Source organism: Eptatretus burgeri, chromosome 6 (genome assembly GCF_056783735.1).
Source record: "Eptatretus burgeri isolate ZD-2024b chromosome 6, Ebu_testis_v1, whole genome shotgun sequence".
Taxonomy (NCBI): Eukaryota; Metazoa; Chordata; class Myxini; order Myxiniformes; family Myxinidae; genus Eptatretus; species Eptatretus burgeri.
In genome coordinates this window covers 11,722,957-11,746,663 of record NC_140966.1, presented here as the reverse complement: position 1 = coordinate 11,746,663, position 23,707 = coordinate 11,722,957, and the positions used below count along the sequence as shown (strand labels likewise).

At 47.7% G+C, this 23,707-nt stretch overlaps 1 protein-coding gene across 1 annotated transcript in view; it reads right to left on the bottom strand.

The window, feature by feature from the left end:
* The window catches only part of POLA1 (DNA polymerase alpha 1, catalytic subunit), a 230,357-nt gene that overhangs the window by 13,004 nt on the left and 193,646 nt on the right, over positions 1-23,707 (bottom strand). Inside the window, exon 35 of the mRNA XM_085884021.1 lies at positions 17,884-18,000. Within this exon, the coding sequence (XP_085740147.1) occupies positions 17,884-18,000 (117 nt within the window). The remainder of the gene's footprint in view (positions 1-17,883; positions 18,001-23,707) is intronic.

Below are 23,707 nucleotides of genomic sequence, written 5' to 3'. Positions count from 1 at the left end.
GCAGAAAAGAAGCTTACGAAGACCAAGAAATGGTCTCAGAAGTACAAGACCGAATACAGTCTCCAATACCCGTGTATTCGAAAGTCTGAAAGAGGAATTCATCATGCGTATTGTACAGTATGCAGCGTTGATATTTCAGTTGAGCACGGAGGTCGCGATGATATTCGGAAGCACGTTGGAAGCAAACGGCACACAGACATTGCAAAGGAGAGATCTTCGAGCACGAGTACCGGTACACTTCTGAATTATTTCACCAAACAAGGGACAAGCGAGGAAGAGGATGTTACCCGAGCGGAACTTCTCTTTAGTGGATTTATTGTGGAACATAACTTGCCCATATCAGTCTCAGATCATGCTGGACCTCTATTTCAAAAGTTGCTTCAAAGTATGGATGTGCAAGAACAAAAACTTGCAAGATGTGCAAGATGTGCAAGAACAAAAAAAAAAAAAAAAAAAAAAAAAAAAAAAAAAAAAAAACAAGAACAAAAAGCAAGAAAAAATAAAAAATAATAAAAAAAAAGAACAAGAACAAAGAAGAAAAAAAGAACACTGGTCAACAATTTTTTACTTTCTGAATGTTGTCTAGATTTCTACAAGTGAATTAGGGTATTCTGGCACTGCTGAATCAGGAAATGGCATCCGTTTCTCTCCATCAGGTCAGGTTTTTGTGCTAAGTTGATTTGAAAAAATCAGATCTTGTGACAAAATCAATTACATTTTTGTGGCATTATCAGCTGATTTTTGTCAACACATATCATCCTAAACATGTATTTAAGAAGAAAAAAATGTTTTGCCAACAACATTTATTGATTACATGATAGAAACATCGATTACTGTCATCTGAATGGTGGGCATTGATAAAGGTAAGTACAAGTAAATTGCATGTTGCGTCACCACTGTTCAAACTTCAGGGCTTGAACTTCCGTTTCTTCGAACTCCTGGAATGTTCAGCGGCAGGGAGGTCTCTCTTCAGATTCCAACAGTAGTCAGCCATCATGACTGCGTCCCAGCGACCCTGATACCTGGTCTCCATCTCCTTCATGTCCTGATGGAATCTCTCCCCCTGCTCGTCACTCATTGAACCCAGGTTCTCAAGAAACCGGTTCATATGTGAAAATAGGTAGTGCATCTTGATGCTCATGTTGCAGCCCAGGTTTCTGAAAGCAGTCAGCATGTTGTTGACAAGTTCTGCGTAGTTTCTGGCCTTATTGTTGCCAAGAAAGTTCTTCACTACCAAAACAAATGTCTTCCACGCTTCCAGTTCCACTTCGTTCATTGAGTTTTTGAACTCTGGATCTCTGATGAGCTGACGGATCTGAGAACCATCAAAGATGCCAACTTTCAACTTCTCCATGGTCAATCCTGGAAAAGCCTGGCACAAGTAAGTGAAGCAGTCACCATCTTTGTCCAGAGCCTTGGTGAACTGCTTGATTAAGCCGAGCTTGATGTGCAGCGGTGGGAAGACTATTCTGTCTCTGTCCACCAGAGGGTCGTTGATGACGTTCCTTTCTTTGCATGGCACCAATTCCTCCCGCACAGGCCAGTCCTTCTTCGTGTAATGCTGAGCACGGTCCCTACTATCCCACATGCACAGAAAACATGGGTACTTGGTGAAGCCAGACTGTTGTCCCAACAAAAGTTCACCATCTTCAGGTCAACACAAATAAACCACTTATGCTGATCATAACCAATTTTCTCCAGCACGTGCTTCACGCTTCATACTTCTCCTTCAGTGTAGTCGAGTGAGCGATGGGTACAGAGGCAAACTGGTTGCCGTTGTGTAGCAGAACACATTTCAGTGATCGCTTGCTGCTGTCAATGAACAGTCTCCAATCTTTGGGTTCGTACTGTGGCACTCCAAGCTTGAGCAGAAGCGCATGTCATAAATTGGCGCATGTAGGTATTGTACATTCTTCAGAGTTCGTTATTTCAAGAAATACAACTTTTTTGTATCACATTATTACAAAATCTGCCCCATTAACTTTAGTTTTGATCCACGAACTTTATGCTTTGCCTCACCAATTTTTGGAAGATTTTGAGGTTTTATGACTTTAAACTGATCCCTTTTCGACATAATCACCGAGAACTATCGTACCTGAATACTTCTTGTCATTAAAATAATTATTTCCAATTAAAACAATTATTTGACATGACATTTACCCCACCAACTTCTTCTAAAATGCTCCACACATGCATACATGTGAACAAAAATGTAAAAAACGACATGTGGCCATATCTCAAAAACTTGACCTGATTGAACAAAACTAATGTGAGTTTTGGATTCAGCGCATCAGATTCGTCCTAAATCAGCTTAAAAATGCAGACAACAAATTTGTTGTTGACCAGTGTAATTGGTGAGTTGTCAAATGTTACTGCTTCATCTATTGCCGATATTGCTAGACTAGCTCCATTTAGCCTAGCTACAGACGGTAGCAATGACAGTGGTGAGGCCCAGCTATATCCTGTCCTGATTTCGTACTATGACAACAGTGCTGGGATTGTGAAGCAAGGTTTGCTAAGTTTGCCTGCGTGCAAACAAGATTCCACTGGAGAAAACATTTTCAAACTGCTTGATCATGAGTTCAGTGACAGGAAAATTCCGTGGGAAATTGTGTTTCCTTTTGTGCTGATAATGCCTCTGTCATGGTGGGCAAGCACAAAGAGTAAGCTGCTTATATCCACAAACAAAATCCAGAGTGCTACATCATGGGATGCCCTTGCCATATGATGTGCACAATACGGCCAAGAAGGCGGCTCAGGCCTTACCCATTGAATTAGATGACTTTCTCATCGATATTTACTACTACTTGGACAAAAGTAGTAAACGCGTCAAAGGAGTGAAAGCACTGCAAGAACTCTGTGATGCCCCGACACACAAGATTCTGAAGCATGTCGCAACAAGGTGGCTGTCCCTTGGTCAGTGCCTAGACAGGCTGATTGAACAGTGGGAGCCACTTCGCCTCTTCTTCAAAGAAGAAGTACGAAGAAAAATGCAACCAACTGTAGCCAAGACTCTAACAACGAGCAAGAAGGACGGCACTGTATCTACTGCCAGTACTGGCACTGCAGGATCAAGCACTAGTGGAGCAGCATTCACCACTACCACTGCAGTATCTGCTGCGAAGAAGACAGTAGCATCACCGGCCCTTCATCACGTTCATCTACAAAGCAGATCCCTTCAGAGTCGAGAAAGACTGTGATAGTCCCATCTACAGGCAAAGAAGGACCCAAGTTAAGTTCTGCTTTTGCCAAATCACTTGATAGAAGCTCAGCAAAACCTTCGAATCAGAGGTCTTCTTCCTTGGCTGCACCTACCTCAAGCTCTCTCCTCAAACGTAAAATTGGATCTGGTACTACGAGTCTGACCTCTTCTGCTGGCAGTAAACGCAAGTGTGATCGCCCTGCGGCTAAGTGTACTACGAGTTCTACAACTAAAAGCGCATCTTCCTCAAACACTGTGCAGGAATCTAGAGAAAAACGTGTCAACAGGATGTTCTTGTCTCCACAAACAAAACTCTATTGTTTCTTCCTTCGATATGCTAACAAGCTTTTTGAGAAGGGGAATCTTCTGCTCCAAAGAGGCAGACCCTGTATTCATCTCCTGCACGGAGAATTGAATGGTCTTCTGAAAGATATCTTCGTACGGTTTTGAAACCATCGGTGTCATCGGTTGCTCTGGTAAATGTACCCTTCTCTGACAGAAATCATCAGAAGAATGATGAGGACCTCATGATTGGGAACGATGCCAAACTGTATATAAGGGAACAAAGGAGTCTCAAGAAATCCAACTTCACTCTGAGTGAGTCAGACATCCAAGGTTTCTTCAGTGCAGTTCGCTCATATTATGTGAAAGCCTGCAATTATATCTTCAAAACCTGGCCGCTAGATGATGAATTAGCCAAGCATGCTCAGGTGCTGGATGTTAAGCTACACCAAGAAGTGGGGTTTGACTGTGTGGAGTTTTTCATCAAGAAATTCCCCTGTCTGTTCAGTGGCGGTGATAGTGACATAGACAGTCTTGAGAGTGAATTCGCTCACTACCAGGCAGACGCCTCCATAGCTACAATTGCTACTGAGACAGTGAGTGGATGAGCAGTGGCATCGGATTTCACAGCTCACAGATCCCTGCACTGGTGCCAAGAAGTATCCTAATTTGAGAAAAGTGATGAAGGGAATCTTGGTCATTCCTCATTCGAACGCATCATGTGAGCGGGCACTCAGTCTTGTACGGAAGAATCATGCTGAATTTCGTCCCAATTTGAGTGTCAAAACCCTGGAAGCTCTCTTAATTGAAAAACTAGCTCATAGCACCCCTTGCTACCAGAGAGAATACAGCAAAGACATAATCAGAAGAGCTAAAAGAGCCACACAGCTGTCACTCAGCAAAGCTGCCATGGAAAAAGCAAGCAGCAGTAGTACCAGCCAGTAAGGTAAGAAAAATATTGCTTCTTTTGTGCTTTTTGTTAATCTTTGATTGTCCCCTAACTTACTAATATTAACATACATGTAACATTAAAAAGTGCACAATTTTCCCCTTTTTTTGTTCAAAAAGTGGGAATTCTTAACATGTTAAATGCTCCAAAATAGGGCTCAGAGGGCACTAGAGAGCGTCTAGAACCCCAGAGCTTCCAGGGCCCTAAGGCGGGCCCTGGACCCCGCCGCAAGGGTCGAGCGCTCCGCGCTCGAGATGTGCGCTTAGCGCACATTATTTGGTGTCGGTTGAAAATCCTCCCTAATTCTGATTTCCAAAAGTTGGCATCTCTGCTATTTTCATGTTCACAGAGAAGCACCACAAATCCTTTGTTTTTCCCCACCATACACGGAGTACCATCAGTACACACTGAGATAAGTTTATCCACAGGTAGATTTTTTCTTGAGCGAACTCCATGAAAGACTTGAATAAATACTCACCTCTTGTGGACCCTTTTATTGGCAGAACAGCAAGACTTTCTTCGCGCAGTGCATCACCAGCAGCATATCTTGCAATCACACTGAACTGCGACAAATGGCTTACGTCTGTTGACTCATCCAAAGCCAGGGAAAAGAACGGCGCTGTATTTATGTCCTTCACTTGCGTTTCCTCCACTTGGTTTGCCATCATGATTGTACGATCATGAAAAGTTCTTGCCGACAGAGGCATGTCTTGTATCCGTTTGATTATCTTGTCTTTGTTCGGAAGATCATCAAAAAGTTAATTGGCTACATCCAGCATGAACGTTTTATCACACTCGCCATCTGTGAATGGTTTTCCGTTCCTCATTATTGCTAAAGATCCAGCAAAGGTAGCGGAATTATAGTCACCTTGCCGGGTCCATACGCGGAGTTGCTGCTGGCTGGCTTGCACCCTGCTCAGTAGCTCTTGGCACGCTTTCTTTCTGCTGTCTCCCGCAGGGTATTTTGATGCAAAGGTAGCATGGCGCGTGTCGAAGTGCTGCTTTATATTCAACCGTTTCATTGATGCAATTTTGTCATTGCAAATTAGACACACCACAGAACCTGCTCTCTCCACAAAGGCGAATTCTTCGGCCCATTCGTCCTGAAATGTACGATACTCCTCATCTTTTTTTTCTTTTCGCAATCTTCTTCATCGAAGGGTTAGCTTTGAGCAAATGAGAGAGAGGGAGATGTTGACCCAACTGAGGCTTGGCAAATAGTGAGTCTGGCTGGCCTGCGCACGGGCTTATATACTCGAGAGGTACGCGCGGCTGGCCGACTCTGGGATGCTGTCGCCTCAGCGGTGGCGCGTGATTGGTCGAGATGAATTCCGCTATGCGTCTCGGTGGCGGCACGTCATTGGAGGAACCGAAATCACGAGTCGCCTCGGTCGCATGACTGGACGAAACAAAAACCGCTTCAGCCAATTCGGAGGCGTTTTTTCTTCTCTCCCTCTGCCAAGTTCAGCCCTGCACGTGAATGAAGCACGACACCATTCAAACTATAGGTAAAGCTTCCGCGAGAAATATTGGGCTTTCAAAATTTCAAACTCCAATTTTATCTGCGAGCCAGATGCAATCATCAAAAGAGCCACACCTGGTTCACGGGCCACACCTTCCCGACCCCTGGTTTACGGTAAATAAATAAGGTGGTGTGTGGGTCGTGGAATCGTTTACGGTAAATAAATAAATAATTGGAGGCGGTGTGTGGGTGGGGAATTGTTTACGGTAAATAAATAAATAATTGGAGGTGGTGTGTCGGGAGGAGAATCCGAAATGGTAAATAAAGAAATAATTGAGGTGGTGTGGGTGGTGGAATCATTTTCGGTAAATAAATAATTAAAGGTGGTGTGTGGATCGTGGAATCGTTTTTGGTAAATAAATAAATAATTGGAGGTGGTGTGTGGGTGGGGAATCGTTTTCAGTAAATAAATAAATTATCGGTTTGCTGGTTTGTGCTGTGGAGCCTCGCATTGCAGACACACACACACACACACACACACACACACACACACACACACACACACACACACACACACACACACACACACACACACACACACACACACACACACACACACAACCTGATAAACTTCTCTCAATGCTCTTGTTTGACCACACCTCCTGAGCCACACAATATTTTTCATAAGCCACTCCCACTTTTCATCAACCACGTCCACTTTCCCTAAACACCGCCCACTTTCCTAAGCCCCTCATAAAAAATGACGGTGAATAGACACCTGGTTTTTGAAGGACTACCATTTGAAAAATAAAACCTCAATCAAAAATCGGCTCAAGTAAAATTTTCTAAATATCTAAGTGTTTAATTCCAAAGTCTCAATTCTCTACATTCAAAACTGAAGGACAAGTATTGAAAATACTGTACGCGGTTTTTCGGCCGCTGCACAGCAACAGGTGGTTGCTCGGCAATGAAATTCAAACGCGCACATTCCCAACAAATACTGCACACGTCGGCAAAGTTTCATCGAAATCGGTTCGCTGGTTTGTGCTGTGGAGCCTCGCGTTGCAGACACACACACACACACACACACACACACACACACACACACACACACACACACACACACACACACACACACACACACACACACACACACACACACACACACACACACGCACACAAAACCCGACAATAAGGGATATCAAACATATATAGCAAATCCAATAGGCAGGGAGATGCCTGGTGTTGGCTCAGTGGTTCGGGTGGCAGCTTTGGATCCTAGGGTCCTGAGTTCAAGCCCCGTCAGCCGCTGGATTAATACACCAGGGGGTTGACTCAGCCTGTCATCCTTCCGAGGTCGGCGAAATGAGTACCGGTTCCAGTGTGTGTACTGGTCGAGGGGCACTGCATCAACGACACAGTCGTGCCTCAAGAAATGATAGCTACCCCGGCAGCTAAGCTGCCATACGACCATCACCAGACAGGGAGATCAGCATTCAAGGGGTTAAAATCAAGGGGATTGGGAAAAAAAGTGCAAACAATTAATAGGTACACAAACCAGAAGTGTCAGAAGAAAATAAGCAACAGCAAACTTTTAAAAGGTGACACAAATATATAAATGATAGAATAGATAAAAAGAAGGGCAGGAGAGGAAAGAAAGATTGAAGAATAAAGAAAAGAAAAAAAAAGAGGTAAGGTGGAAAAACAAAGTAAATAGGAAAGAGAGAGACAGACAGACAGAGACAGACAGAGACACAGAAAGGATGCAAGAGATAGGTGGTCAAAGTGAATGAATGAATGAAAAAAAGAAAAAAAAATAAGCGACCGTGTTCGTCAGTCAAGGACAAGAGTTAAGACTTCGCGGGCGGTGGAGTTGGGAAGAAGAAGCAAGAAGGAGTTGGTCGTCGTCGTGTGCGTTGGAGTCGGAACGGAGGGGACGGAGCTGTGGAGAGGCGGCGAGGGCAGACGAGGGGGTGCTCGCGTCGTGCAGGGAGCTGCACACCAGGGAGGCCGACGGCGCGACCTGGCCGAGGTGGAGACGCTCGTCGCGGGACTCGAGGCAGAGTGGAAATCCTCTATACCCCGAGCATCAGCAACCCCCTCCTGTTTCCCCCGCGCTGAGATAGTGCGACCCAGGGGGCCCCTTTCCCACCCCTACCAGACACTGCCCGCGAGGCCCGCGGAGTTGAGGCACCATCGCCGCTCCGCGTCTCATCACCAGACGGGTAGGCCCGACCCGGTCTCGGCCTCAGGCCCGCCTCATCTTTGAGGGTGTTCTTTTCCTTGGTTTTGGGTATGTGTTGTCGGCGCCGTCTGTGAAGTAAAATTGTATAAGTGTTGCCGTGTGCTCGCGTAATCGGTATTAGATCTGCATTGTCGCATTTGCTTTTTGTGTAAAAATTGCATTGTGTTTCTCTTCTTTTCTATGTGCTTTTGGTGGAATTGAATATGTGTGCTTTCCGTTCATCGCGAATAAATGTGCTTTGTGTTGAACTGTTTCCCGCTTCGCTTCGTCGTTTCTTTCATTGAATCCTCATCTTGCTTCACGTAAAGGGTTGGTAGTGGGCTGAATACGCCCGATAATTAATCGAACCGTCGAGGTCGACGAATAACACCGCTCGGTTATCCCGATAGTACGGAACGGGTCGCTTAAGTGGCCCGTGTCCGAAGTCGACCTGCGGCGAGGTGCGACCGCCCGGTCTACCCTCCGTGTGGGTACTTAGGTAGGTCGAATTTGGCGAGCAACCCTATCCCACGCGGGGGCTGATTGGCTCGATCGCGATGAGACCGAAAGGTCCACCCGTGACTGGTTCCCGGCGTTAGTCCGAGAGGGTCACGACTGGATTGTCCGTCCGGTGGGCGACGTGCCGCGATTCGAGTTACGTGGCCGTCAGCACGCCGGCGGGCGCGAACCCGTAACACTGGTGTCAGGTCGTGCGATACAAACTCATCGCCCTCCTCGCGGCACTGGTATTGGAGAGCGGGACAACAGGCTCTCCTGTCTCCAGCGAAATTCACGGGAATCGGTCCAGGGGTGAGAGAAGTGACCCCCGATTCCCTCCAAATTACAAGCGAGCGAAATTAACCCTTTAAGAGAAGCAAGATGGCGTCTCAAGGCGAGCGGGAGCCGGGGGTATTAGAAATGTATATGTGTAGTAATGTAGAATCCATGGCTCAGGATGGAATCCCCGTGCAGGAAATGTTGATTGTGCAGGAACACGGACTCGCCCAACTGAACCCAGAGCCCGAAATAGGTGCGGCCGCGATGTATGACACCTCCCCTCCCCCCCTCCACCAAAACCCTTCCCCGATCCCTGCCGAAACGGCTCACCCAAGCGCACCCGACATGGCCCAGCTATGCCCCATGCTGGCGGCAATGACAGCAAAAATGGATGCGAATACACAACAAATGAACGAAAAGATGGATGCGAATACACAACAAATGAACGGAATGGAAACAAACATGAAGGAAGAAATGAAAAAGCTACGGGGTGAGACGCAGAACATGGGCCGATGCCTGCAGGCGGGCATGAAGGCCGTGACCAGGGAGATAGGAATGGCGACTCCACGTGTGGAAGCAAACGAGCTGGAAGGGGGTGCAACGGCTGACAGGCCCGCGGTGGAGGCGGGTAAAAAAATAATTCGGGGGGCGTGTTGGGCGAGGGTCGTGACAGAGGAATCGACGGTGACCAAAAGTGAAAAATTAAATGGGGAGACCAAAACGTGTGAGACGAGACACGAGGTGACGACGACAGAAACTTATAAATGTATAGAGACACGGGAGACAGAAAAAATAGAGGAGAGACAACACGATGAAGACGGTGTAAGTGACGCACACACACACACGGAGGTAGTGGAGGATAATGGGGGTGAGCTGGTGGACTGGGTGAAGGCCCGGTGCGAGCAGCGGGATGGCCTCCTCCAGGAACGAGGGGAGGGAGTATGCCCCCTTGAGGCGAGTCACGACCAGGTGAGTTCGGTCGTGCTTTGCGAGGTTGAGGGGACGGGTGCTGTGAACGGGTGCTTGGAGAGCTTGGGGGGTGTAGAGGCCCCGGAGACCCTTGTGGGGACACAAATCCCCAGTGTAGTTGTCCCTGTGTGTGTGGTGCAAGGTGTGAGTGCGTCCCCGTGTGTGGAAGCGACCCCGTGTGTGAGTGGTGTGGTGGCGATGGTGCCGGAGTACGTGCTTCCCAGCACGCCATGTGTGGATGAGGCACCGTGTGTGAGTGTCGCCGTGTGTGTGAGTGAAACGGCCAGTGTGGATGAGGAACCGCGGTTGAGTGCCCCCGCGTGTGTGGGTGAGGCACCGTGTGTGAGTGCCCCCGCGTGTGTGGGTGAGGCACCGTGTGCGAGGGAGGTAGCATGCGTGAGTGAACGGCCGAGTGCAAGGGAGACCGTGTGTGTGAGAGAGCGGTATGTGAGGGAGATGTCGGTGGGCATGCGGGAGCACGCAGCCGCGTCTCCCGGTGTGAATGTGATGGAGTGGACTGTGTGCGTCGTAACACGCAGGTGTGCGTGGGTTGAATGGCGACGACGAAGGCGACAGAAGAAAGAAAGCCGGGTAGCGGCTGTAGTTGTTTCGGGGACCGTGCTGGGTTCAACAAGCAGTGAGCACGCGGTCCGTGCTGTGCAACGCACGAGACCGCCACGTGCTCGCTTGCGAGAGTGAAGTCCCGGTCCGGAAACGCACGCGGTGGATTTGCCGATCCCGCGGACGGACAAAGTTTAGGCAGGTAAATGGATTTGGACCGGACGGGTTCTCCACGCGATCGTGTGTGTTAAGCTCCAACGGGCAAAGCACATGTGTTCGCGTGGGGAACCCCTCGAGACGTGGGGCTTGTGTTTTTTTTTTTATGCGCACGGTGACGTCATGGCTGCACGTGTGGTTGGAATCCTGCAGGAGGGGTATCCCGGCCGGATGGTACCGTCCAAGGAGGGACGAGGTACACGTGCAGCTGCATGACGTCACGGGCAGGTGCAAAGTGCGCGAGCTCTGAGTTGCCGCGCAGGTGCTGCGCATGTAAAAAAAAAAAAAAAAAAAAAAAAAAAAACAGCAAGCCTCACTTTCGGGTGTACAGGATTCCTGGGCAAGGGGTGGAAGACCCCCTTGACCCTGGGCACAGGATGGAAACTAGTTAGGGGGAAGGGTTAGCTTAGCTAGACCGACTTCATGGGGCAGGGGTAAGTCCTCATGGAGTCCGTGGAATGGATTAGTTAGAGGGATTGTAGCCAGATTTAGGTTGGGAAATAAAATGAATTTTTGAGTTCGGAGACAGTGACAGACTTGTGAATGTGTAGAGGGGACGTAGTTTAGCTACGTAGTGTTAAAAGGAACGTGCTACTAGTATAAGGGACGACGTGGGAGCACGAGTTAGTTAGGGGATGCAGTTAGAAGAATGGCAGAGTTCAGCGGTGAGTGTGTTGAAGAGTTGGAGAGTTGTGAGGTGAGTACATGGTGAGTGAGTGAGGCCAGCGGGTCTGTGTGAGTGGAGCGAATGGGGAATGCATGGTGCGATGAGTGATTGGGGGGAGGAGTGACTCCCGCCCAAGGGACCCCGGGGTCAGAGTAAAGTGAGTTTGCTGGGTTAGTCAAATTGAAAAATGGAGGTCGTTTTGCTGTTGGTGTGAATGTAGGCTCGAAACCCGTTTGGAGGGGTGCAGGAGCCCTGTTGACGGGCTTGGGAGCGTGGCTGCGAAAGGTGAGTATCGCTGAGTGGGTACCCCGGGCACCAGGCTAGTCGGCCGTGGTAGGCCATAGGCCCGGGATAGAGTAGTGGACACGGGTGCGCCTGCTTGGTGCGGGGGCCCGGGGCGCCATTAGCCGCGTGGGCAGTGTTGTGGGCATGGGTGACCCTCGGAAAGGGGCCCGGGAAGCCAGCCTGCCACGTGTGCGTTTCAGGGGAGGTGCCATGGGGGGCACTCCCCGGTGTTAGGGAGCTGGTAGGCTCGGAGGCAGTGTAGTGCCCGGGGGTGCCATAGCGGGAGAATCGGCAGAGGGTCGTGCCTGCCAAAGGGAGCCACGTGTCCCAGCCAGGAGACCGTGTGAGGGCACGGAGAGAAAATTGGGGGGCGAGGCCCGAAATTGTGAGGACACCAACACAGGCGACGGGAATCTGGGTTGTTAGAACCAATAGTTTAAGCGAGAGGCGCTTGTTGAAAGCCCCGGGGTAGTTTAACAGTTAAATGGTTAGGGTAGATTAGGAGATGTACCCCTCCGCACCATCCATCCCCTCGCTCTCGTTGTGGGCCGCTGGACCCACTTGGTGTTAAGATCGCCGAACTCTGGGGAGGCCATTCTGAGGCTTTGTTGGGCCTCAACACAGGACGTTAGCTCTCCCTTATTCCCCTCCGGGAAGGGAACGTAGGGGTTGGGAGTAGGCTAGGTGACAGGATAGGTTAGCCGAACAAAGACGATAAAGGAGGTTAGGGGACGATTTATAGTGGGGGAGTAAAAATAAAAACAACAAAAAAATAAGTTGGGGCTAAATTGGGGTTTGACAAATTAAGGGAGTGGGTATGTACAGTGACAGGCAAAGGCGATAGGTTGGGAGGGAGACAGGTAGGTAGGTCCGAGCCCGCCTTCCAAGTGGCCAGCACCACCGCACTCCCTCCACCAACCTCCACGGAACGGCAAAGGCTGGCCAACTTCATCGGCAGCTGTTGTTTTGCTGCGAGGCCTGTGCCGGCTGGATCGTCTGCAGCTGCTGTGCTGCAAGGCCTGTGCCGGCCCACTTCATCTGCCGGCTGGCTGTTTTTCTTCAAGGCCTGTGCCGGCCAGTTCATCTGCCGGCTGTATTTGTCTGCAGCGGCCTTCTTCTGCGGGCTGTGTTTGCCTGATCACCTTTGCCATGCCATGCCCACTGCCCATGTTCACCAGCCCCGTTCAATTTTTGCTTTGCCCCCCCCCCCCCCTGTTCATTGCCATGTGCACCAGGATCAAGGCAACAGTTTGCATGCTGCGAGAACTGCCCTGTTGGCAGCTACAACACGGGCCTGCAGTGGCGGCCCGTGCACCGTGTTTGTGTTCATCCATCCATTCGTTGTGCTCATTGCGTGTGCCACTTGAGCTGGCACGGAGACTGCGTTTGTGCAGCCCATGCACCGTTGTGGTTCACTGCGTTCAGTTCAAAAGGGAAGGCCTTGGACTGCGTGTGAGCAGCCAGCCACGTTCCCTGTCACCTGCATTGTTTTGAGCCAGAGACTGCATGCGAGCAGCCTGGCTCCCTGCTAACTGCTTTTCTTTTGCAGAGTTCAGTGATCCTGGGCCATGGTTTAGTGTAAAATTTGTAAGTTAAGGTTAAGATGTACTGTAAATATGAGTGCGCCCCGGCATGTCTGTCCTAGCGCCGGCAATTTTATTTAAGTCGTCCGTGTGAGTGAGTTTGTTTAGGTAGTTACGCAGCCCTCAGGTTATTTATTTTGGGGACACGAATACCATGAATGTCGCACTCAGGGATCCGTAGGTAAAATGTACTAGGGGAAAACTACACATGATGGCACACGAGAATTTGACGACTCGGGACGAGTCTGTAAAAAGGGGAGGGGGTAGTGTTGTGGTTACCAAATTCGCAAACCACCATTCAGGTCCCTTAGGTGAGATATCTCGGTAAGTATATGTGTAGTTAGGCCCAAACCCGTTGTCTAGTGGGAATACATGTCATTTATGCGTGCTGCGACTCCAGGATAGCCGTTTTTCTTTTACTATCTTTATTTTGGACCAACCGCCATTGTTACCACCACCAACCACAACATCAACCACCCACCGCGGCGCCGCTTCCCGTCACACCTCGCAACCGTCGCATCACCACCGTTCTTGCGCCGCTTGTGGGTACCGGTGTTGGACTCGTGCAGGGCGCGCGCCGAACAGCGTGTACAAAACCACGGATTTTCCACTTCAAAAACGGATCAAAAACGACACACGCCCACTTTCGTTCCGTCCAATCGGTGAGCGAGGGGCGATTTGGCCCCGCCTCCAGGGCGTTGGAGGGCGATCGATATATGCAAATTTATGGATCAAAAAGCATTCACGCCCACTTTTTCTCGGGCCAATGGGGAGCGAGGTGAAAGGTCGAAGGGAGGGGGTCAAAGATGAGAGAGCGAAGCCACGGGGCTTATATAAGCGACCGTGTTCGTCAGTCAAGGACAAGAGTTAAGACTTCGCGGGCGGTGGAGTTGGGAAGAAGAAGCAAGAAGGAGTTGGTCGTCGTCGTGTGCGTTGGAGTCGGAACGGAGGGGACGGAGCTGTGGAGAGGCGGCGAGGGCAGACGAGGGGGTGCTCGCGTCGTGCAGGGAGCTGCACACCAGGGAGGCCGACGGCGCGACCTGGCCGAGGTGGAGACGCTCGTCGCGGGACTCGAGGCAGAGTGGAAATCCTCTATACCCCGAGCATCAGCAACCCCCTCTTGTTTCCCCCCGCGCTGAGATAGTGCGACCAAGGGGGCCCCTTTCCCACCCCCTACCAGACACTGCCCGCGAGGCCCGCGGAGTTGAGGCACCATCGCCGCTCCGCGTCTCATCACCAGACGGGTAGGCCCGACCCGGTCTCGGCCTCAGGCCCACCTCATCTTTGAGGGTGTTCTTTTCCTTGGTTTTGGGTATGTGTTGTCGGCGCCGTCTGTGAAGTAAAATTGTATAAGTGTTGCCGTGTGCTCGCGTAATCGGTATTAGATCTGCATTGTTGCATTTGCTTTTTGTGTAAAAATTGCATTGTGTTTCTCTTCTTTTCTATGTGCTTTTGGTGGAATTGAATATGTGTGCTTTCCGTTCATCGCGAATAAATGTGCTTTGTGTTGAACTGTTTCCCGCTTCGCTTCGTCGTTTCTTTCATTGAATCCTCATCTTGCTTCACGTAAAGGGTTGGTAGTGGGCTGAATACGCCCGATAATTAATCGAACCGTCGAGGTCGACGAATAACACCGCTCGGTTATCCCGATAGTACGGAACGGGTCGCTTAAGTGGCCCGTGTCCGAAGTCGACCTGCGGCGAGGTGCGACCGCCCGGTCTACCCTCCATGTGGGTACTTAGGTAGGTCGAATTTGGCGAGCAACCCTATCCCACGCGGGGGCTGATTGGCTCGATCGCGGTGAGACCGAAAGGTCCACCCGTGACTGGTTCCCGGCGTTAGTCCGAGAGGGTCACGACTGGATTGTCCGTCCGGTGGGCGACGTGCCGCGATTCGAGTTACGTGGCCGTCAGCACGCCGGCGGGCGCGAATCTGTAACTATATATATGTATATATATATATATATATATATATATATATATATATATATATATATATATATATATATATATATATATATGTGAATGTATATATATATATATATATATATATATATATATATATATATATATATATATATATATGTATGTATTACTGAACAAGCCTGGTGTTGGCGCAGTGGTTAGGGCAGCGGCTTGGGATCCAAGAGGTCCTGAGTTCAAGCCCCGTTGAGCCACTGAATTAATACACCAGGGGGTTGACTCAGCCTGTCATCCTTCCGAGGTCGGCGAAATGAGTACCAGTATACTGGGCCGGTGTATACCCCGGTTAACATAGGTGTACCATATCCCTGTGTCGTAAGAGGCGACCAGGGTTGCGTCAGGAAGGGCATCCGGCGTAAAACATGTGCCAAATCACTATGCGGATCATAATGGATGATCCGCTGTGGCGACCCCTAACGGGAGCAGCCGAAAGAAGAAGAAGAAGAAGATGTATTACTGAACAAAAATATAAACGCACCAAGCGCAAAAATATAAACGCACCAAGCGATTGTTACTATTTTACCTCAAACTCATTAATACTAAATCCTTTAGTATTAAATTAAATTTTAGTATTAAATAAAATTTAGAACTAAATTCACAACAATTTGGTTATAGAATCCATGACAATTGAGCATTAAATTTCAAAGAGTTCCTTGAGAATTCTGGCGACAGTCTTTGCGCTACAACAGCCGACACAACCGAGGTGTCACTGTCAGAGTTCACACAGTCAGTAGCGGGTGTGTCCACCGTTGGCGTTGCGCAGAGCGGTGCATCTCCGGCGCATGGACATCACCAGATTATCGATGGTGGCCTGAGGGATGTTTTCCCATTCCTCCTGGAGAGCCACACGGAGCTGGCGGACGTTCTCTGGGACTGCGTAACGTTGTCGTACGCGTCGATCAGGAACGTCCCAAAGGTGCTCGATGGGCGACATGTCGGGAGAATATGGAGGCCAGTCGAGGACATCAATGTCCTCCTCACCGAGGAAGTCCATGCAGATCCTGGCAACATGGGGGCGAGCATTGTCGTGCTGAAACGTCACATGATTAAGGCGCACAAACGGCACGACGATGGGTCTGAGTATCTCGTCCCTGTACCGCTGCCCGTTCAAGTTGCCTTCAATGAAATGAAGCCGAGTGTGCTCTCCATGGCATATGCCTGCCCACACCATAACACTGGCACCACCGTGTGACACCCGACGAAGGACATTGGCGTCAGTGTAGTGCTTCCCAGCCCGGCGCCAGACGCGGAGTCTGCCATCAGCCCGATACAGCTGGAACCGCGACTCATCGGTGAACAGCACTCTCCTCCATCGTGCGAGGGTCCAGCGCAAGTGAACATTGGCCCAGTTCAGTCGGGTCTGACGCCGGACTGCAGCGAGGTCGAGTCCCCGGTGTGGTCGGCCTCCCTCAAGCGGTTACGCACCGTCTGGGCTGAAATGCGCCTGTTATGCAGCCCGACAGTCTCATCGGCAGTCCTCGTGGCCGGTCGGAGTCGATCCCGGAGATGTCCCGTACTGACGTCCCAGCATTCAGCATGCCAATGGCACGCTCCCTCAAGATTTGTGACATCTGTGGCATGTTGACATTTGGCACCAGTCCACATTTTGGGGAGGCCTTTTATAGGGCAAGCTATAGGGAGTGTTTGTGTCCTGGTCACGCTCACTGACCATCACTCTGTCAAGCCCCATGGTGCTCATGGGAAGGATTACTCAACGTGTGAGTCCACACACTCAGAGTGGTCAATTTCAATGGGAACATGTCTTGAGCAAAACAAAGGAACCATTGCTCAAACATATCATCGGTTTGACCATTTTCCCATAATGGCAATCTTGACTTAGATATTTAGGTTGGTGCGTTTATATTTTTGTTCAGTATATATATATATATATATATATATATATATATATATATATATATATATATATATATATATATATATATATATATATATATATATATATATGCTCTTTCTAACCACTGACTGATATGAAAGATTGGTGCCTTACAGGTGACGTAGAAAGCTGAAATTTTGTGTGCCAATGGACATTGAAGCCAGTACACCGGGAAAAAAATTCACAGAATCGTCGGAAAACATTCATAAATGAAAATAAAAACAAATGAAAAAAATGCAGGTGAGTGACCTGAGACAATGGGGAAGCACAGTAATTTTGTGTGCCGGACATTGAAGTCGATACACGGGGGGGGGGGGGGGGACTAAAAAAAAATAAAAATCACCATCGAAAAGCATATGTAAATGAAAAAAAAAAGAAAAAAAAATCAAATGCAGCTGAGTGACCCGAGAGAATGGGGAAGCACACCCCGCTCGTGCATATGCATACATATAGGTACCATATATAATATATAAATATATATATATATGTTTTTTTTTCAGGGAAGGGGAGCATCCCAATTCTCTCCATGGAAATGTGCATCATACAGTGCCGCTCTCGGTGTTTCTTACATTTTGGATATTACAAGTCATCCTGTCCATAATTATGGGGGATTTAACTCATTCATAAGGACGGGTTCTTCATAAATAAATACAACTCCACTGACCATCCCAAAGATAATCTCTCCCTTCAAAATAAATAAGTGATTCAAATCTAGCAGTCATTGCTTCTAAATGTTGCTCTCTATCCTCGTACATCTCCGCTATTTCTATGACCAACCAGTGTTGTGGCAGCCAATAAGGGAAATGTCTAATTAGTGAGCCACACCAAACCTCGGGTCGCAGTATGGCTGACTGGCAGGCCATGCAAGTTGGACCGCTGCGTGAGAATCGAAGTGGCAAACGGCGGGTACGATGTCCACATGTGGGTTCTTCACACACTAGCAAACCCTGCCATTCATACAAAAACATCTTCAACACACCAAAACTCATTTTAAGAGCATAGATGAATATCACACAACTCCAAAATTACTCATGAAGTTCAGATAATGCACACAATTCTACAAGGAAAAAACAAACAAAAAAAAAAAAACATCATAATACCCCCCCCTTTTTTTTTTGGTGTGACACGTACAATCTGCCATAACATCAATCAAACACACAATTATTGCTACTGTGATTTACATGGGTGAAAATGCAAAATTTGCACCCATGCAAAATTTTGGAAAACAGGAAAGTACTGAGCAAAACAACTCCTTCGGGGGTGGGGTTCATGCCGCATATACTTTGTCACCTCCATCTTTACAGAGTTGTTTGTTTGGTTTTCAGGTGGGATTTTACCATAGCAATCACTTCATAGTTTTCAACGGAGAACAATTATGTCCCTCAAAAGAATGGCATCCATCAGGTTGCATGACGACTCGACAAAAGATAGTGAGCAATGCTTTGACCAGTTGAGCAAGAAAGGGCAAAAGGGAGAGAGATCTTTGTGTCCTCCATATTCAGCTGCTTCAGCATTTTTACACTGATGTGTAGAATACACTCCTCTTGCATGTGTGAGAAGAGAGAGAGGAGAGAGAATGAATGAATCATCATCCAGTCAACACCATCCCTACTGTGACGCATGCTGGTAGCAGCATCATGTTATGGTGATGTCTCTCATCAGCAGGGACTGGGGCACTTATCAGGATAGAATGAAAAATGGATGGAGCAAAATACCAGAAAAATCCGAGAGGAAAACCTGCTGCCCTCTGCAAGAAAGCTGAAATTGGGACAGACGTTCATCTTTCACCATGACAATGACCTGAAAAACACACAGCCAAAGCTACACTGGAGTGGCTGAGGAACAAAAAGATAAATGTCCTTGAGTGGCCCAGTCAGAGTCCCGACGTAAATCCCATCGAAAATATGTTGCACGACTTGAAGATTGCTGTCCATCAATGCTCCGCACCCAACTTGACTGAGCTTGAACAGCCTTGTGGAGAAGAATGGGTAAATATTGCCCAATCAGGGTATGCAAAGTTGGTGGAGACCTCTCCCAATAGACTCACAGCCGTAATTGCTGTCAAAGGTGCTTCCACCAAGTATTAACTTGGGGGGGGGGGGGCTGGACACTTATCCACCCAATACATTCTAGTTTTGTATTTTTAATTAATTTTCTGAAATTTGTAGAATTTGTTTTTCACTTGGAAGTTGTTGATTACGATGTGTAAACAAAGGTTGAAAAAGTCTGATTTAATGCAATTTCATTCCAGGCTATAAAGCAAGAAAAGGTGAAAGTTTTGAAAGGGGGGGGGGGGTGTAGACTTTTTATAGGTACTGTATGTGACATGCTTTCCGCATGGAATGCAGAAAATCTGGCCTGGTATGTTAACGTTTGCCACCCAGTTGTGTTGTGGAATGCAATCATAATTTAGTCAATCAGTCCATTCCCACATCCACTTATTCTTCACATTCAGAAATGAACTTAATGTCAAGATTGAGCCTCTCGATCATCTTTCTTGAAAATGGGTGTAATTTCCGATCTCACCACGTACAAATTATACCAACTAAAATGGTCATACACACTTGTGACAGTCAATGGTAATTGGCACAATAACCATCAGCCACTTGGAGCACTATAGTACGAACAGTTCCTGACTGCTATTATCGTCCATAATGGCCCGAATAAAAGATGACTCCTCCCCCCCCCCTTTTTACTTCAAAATTACGATCTCAAAAAATGCAACTTGTCTTATTTTTCAGAGAATTTCTGCTCGCATGATGCACCCACCGAATGTGTTATTCACGCACAGTTTGAGTGCATGGTTCGTGATTAATTTAGTGAGGGGGGGGAAGTCATGAAAAACAAAAGGTTGGCAAAAAAACGAGAGGAAAAGTTGAATTAGATTCTCGCATGGATCAGCGGGGTTGGAGGCGAAAATGTGGGCCAAACCAGCTCGATCTGGGTTACTTGGGACCATTGCCCTCACACCACAACCAACCCTGAGACTCGAAACACCCGCTCCAGCAGCGGTCAGTAAACACACACTGTGCCACATAAAATCAAGGGAAAGTTGCAAGTCATAATAAAAACATGTTAAACTAGAACGGCACATTGATAGAGAACACACCACCGTCAGGCTGAACTTATTAATTTTTTTGGATACAGTCTGGGCTCGTGGAAGAGAGTTGGTCCAATGAACGGATGAGGACATAACAGACAAAAACAGGACGCAAAACACACGTGCATGGGGTGGACAAGATGGATACAAAAGATGGACAAGATGGAATATATCATCAGAGATGGGGAATTCCCCACCATTGAAAAATAATTGAAATCAGATAAGCGGTTTTCCATTTTTTACAAAAAAACATTTTTTTCAAGATGGCCGCCCCAGTCGGCCATCTTGGATCCGGCCACGCCCAAAATCAATAGGGTTCTTCCTTTTCAGGTGGTACATGTGTGACCCAAATTTCAAATCGATATGGCGAACAGTTTATGAGTTATCGCACTCACAGCTATAAATGTTGACGCCCAGCCAGCCGGACGACCGCCCCAGTCGGCCATCTTGGATCCGGCCACACCCAAAATCAATAGGGTTCTTCCTTTTCAGGTGGTAAATGTGTGACCCAAATTTCAAATCGATATGGCAAACAGTTTATGAGTTATCGCACTCACAGCTATAAATGTTGACGCCGCCCCAGTCGGCCATCTTGGAGCCGGCCAAGCCCAAAATCAATAGGGTTCTTCCTTTTCAGGTGGTACATGTGTGACCCAAATTTCAAATCGATATGGCGAACAGCTAATGAGTCATCACACTCACAGCTATAAATGTTGACGCCCAGCCAACCAGCCAGCCGGTCGGACGACCTGGGTGATAACAATATCCCCCTTCCGCCACGCGGCGGGGGATAAAAACTGGAAAATTAGGAGGAAGAGGAGGAGGAGGAGGAGGGGTTGGGGGGGGGCTAACGAAGGTGGAAAATATAAAATATCACGCTTTTTGATTGAGGACAATCTGATGTGGTGGTGAACAGCTGTATTGAAGACCTGGAGGGAAGAATGACATTTAAGAGGTGGTGGAAGTTGATTCCATCGGCGGTGAAAATTAAAAAGATGATCAAATGAGCAGAGGTGAGCAGTGATCCTGGATTTAGGTAGTTTCACCATAGGGGGTTGATGGTGGACCATGTGAGCCCTGCAGAAGTCCGGGGGGGGGGGGTGAACAAAGCACGGAAATAGCAGACGGTACAAGACCAGAAAGGAGAGAGTACAAGACAGAGAACACGGGCCTGTGTGTGAGGACGAAGTGATCGGCCCGTAGACTTAGCTTCATCGGGGGGATTCCAATACTCGAAAAGGCTTTGGTTTCCATGGCGTAAAGCTGAGAAAGATTTGAGGCAGGGGAACCAGCCCAGACGGGATAGCTGTACTCCATCAAACTGCAGATGAAGGCCTTGTAGGTGGATAGAAGTTCAGGTGTGCCAAGGAAAGACTTTGCACAATGGAGCATTCCCAATCGGCAGCTGGCTTTGGAGGCCAACTTCGAAATGTGGTTTGCCCAAGAAAGATCATGGCTGATAGTGAGACCCAGCAGTTTGAATGAATGAACTTCCTCAAAAGGATTGTTAAGAAAGTTGACAGGAGAGTTTGCCTGATGGTCCTTTTGAAGAGACAGAGAGAGAATGAGATTTTTCAGGATTGAAAGACATACATCAAGCGTTTGACCAACTTGTTGTTTTTTAAGGTATAAAGAGAGGGAAGAGGCTGAAGCCTACCTGTGGAGGATGAGCGATATCACGGCAGAGGGTGGAGTGATCAGCAAATCGATGGAGGATTTTCCAGTAAGAGAGATCATTGAAGATCAGGAATAGGACTGGGCCGAGAACACTGCCATGGGGACACTCCAGACTCGACAGGGAGACGAGATGAAAGGATTCTGTTGAGAGCCACACGTTTGCTTACTGACTTCTTCTACACTCGTAGCCATGTTGGATGCCAAAGGCAAAGAGTTTGGAGAGTAAAGGCCCGGTCACACCTTGACGTTTTAGCCAGCGATGGCAACGTGTTAAAATTTATGTAAAACGCTGGCTTACGTTGAACTTTTGATGTTTTTTTTAAAGATTCGGACGTATTCATAGCGACTTGGTCTTATGTATAACGCATTGGTAACTACACAGAACGTTTCGTTGTGTTATAGATAACTTATACCAACGAATGCTGAACCTGTTGACGGCCGACACAACCGATGCCCAACGATAGTTTAACTCAGGCATAGCGCGTTGCACGCATTGCCGACGATGTCATGACGTAGCCTATTAAAATCTGACGCACAACGATTCAAATCATAACTGCCGTAGAAATGGAAGGGTCAAAATCGCGGTCACACCTTGGCGATCTTGCCAGCGTATGCCGACGTAACAAAAAGTGTGTCTAAAACGTTGGGGCACGTCGAATACGGTATGGGTAAGTTTGGTATGCGCGAGTAGAACGCTAAATACGCTATCATAAGTCGTAGTAAGTAGAGTACGTCAAGAAATTTTGAACATGTTCAAAATTTTACGACGTACTCGGCGTATGACACACGTTCGCATGCGATGAGGATAAGTTTTACACACGATATGTGGACGCTTACACACGTCCACAAAGGCTACTTATAAGCTACTCATAAGTCGAAACACGTCGCGGTAATGTCTTTTTTACGCGAAACTTATTTCTAACTTATGTTTGACGTGCTTTGAACCAATTCTTTACGTAGTCCCAACACACATCGACGTATGTAGACGTATTCCAATGACGTCTTCCGGTCGACAAAAAAAAATAAATTAACGTGTTTCTAGCTTACAACTGCCATATAAAGACGTGTTCCCAGCGGTTTTGGGAATTGGTATATAAAAATGGTGTTCATAAAAGGGGAACCCAACAGTGTTTTCGAGTCCTTTTTGAGTCGATGTCTATGTCAGCAGTAACAGTATCAGTATCAGTATTAGTATTAGTATTAGTATTAGTAGTAGTTTGTTCATGTTGGCAGTAGTAGGTGAGTGTGAGGGGGAGGGTGTGGGTTATGATGGATCCTCCTTGCGTCCGCGTGTCCACGGGTAGGTTCATAGGCTGCCACTCAACGATTTAAATGGCTGCATCTCCACTATTGAAAGTAGACGCTTGCGCTCAACAATTGGATTTTTTTTACACTCAACGAGTTTTAAACAGTACCACTCAGCTAGTTTCATTGTTTACAATGAACGATTTAAATTGCTGTCACTCGCCTTTGTTTTTTTTTTTTGTTTTTTTTTTTTTTGACGCTGGGGTTTGGAAATTTGAAGCGTTTCTTCTGAACGTGTTAAAACGCTCAAACTCGACTATTTTAAATAGACGCTGCCGATGGACAATTGGAATCATAGCCAAGCTAGACATTGAAGTGTGAACATCCTCGTCATGCCGAAGAAAAGTTTGAAGAATGCTGCAAATAAGTGTCCTGGCCGTGGCCGTGGACGCTGACGCAAGGACGATCCATTATACCGACGTCTTTCAGCCTATGAGTAACTTAAAAGTAACGTCTGTCGACGTGTGGCAACGATCGCGTAACGTGCCAACAACACGTTAATCATAGGTAGGAAATAAGTTTCGGGTACTCTAAACATTACCTCGGCGTGTCTCAACTTATGATTAACTTAC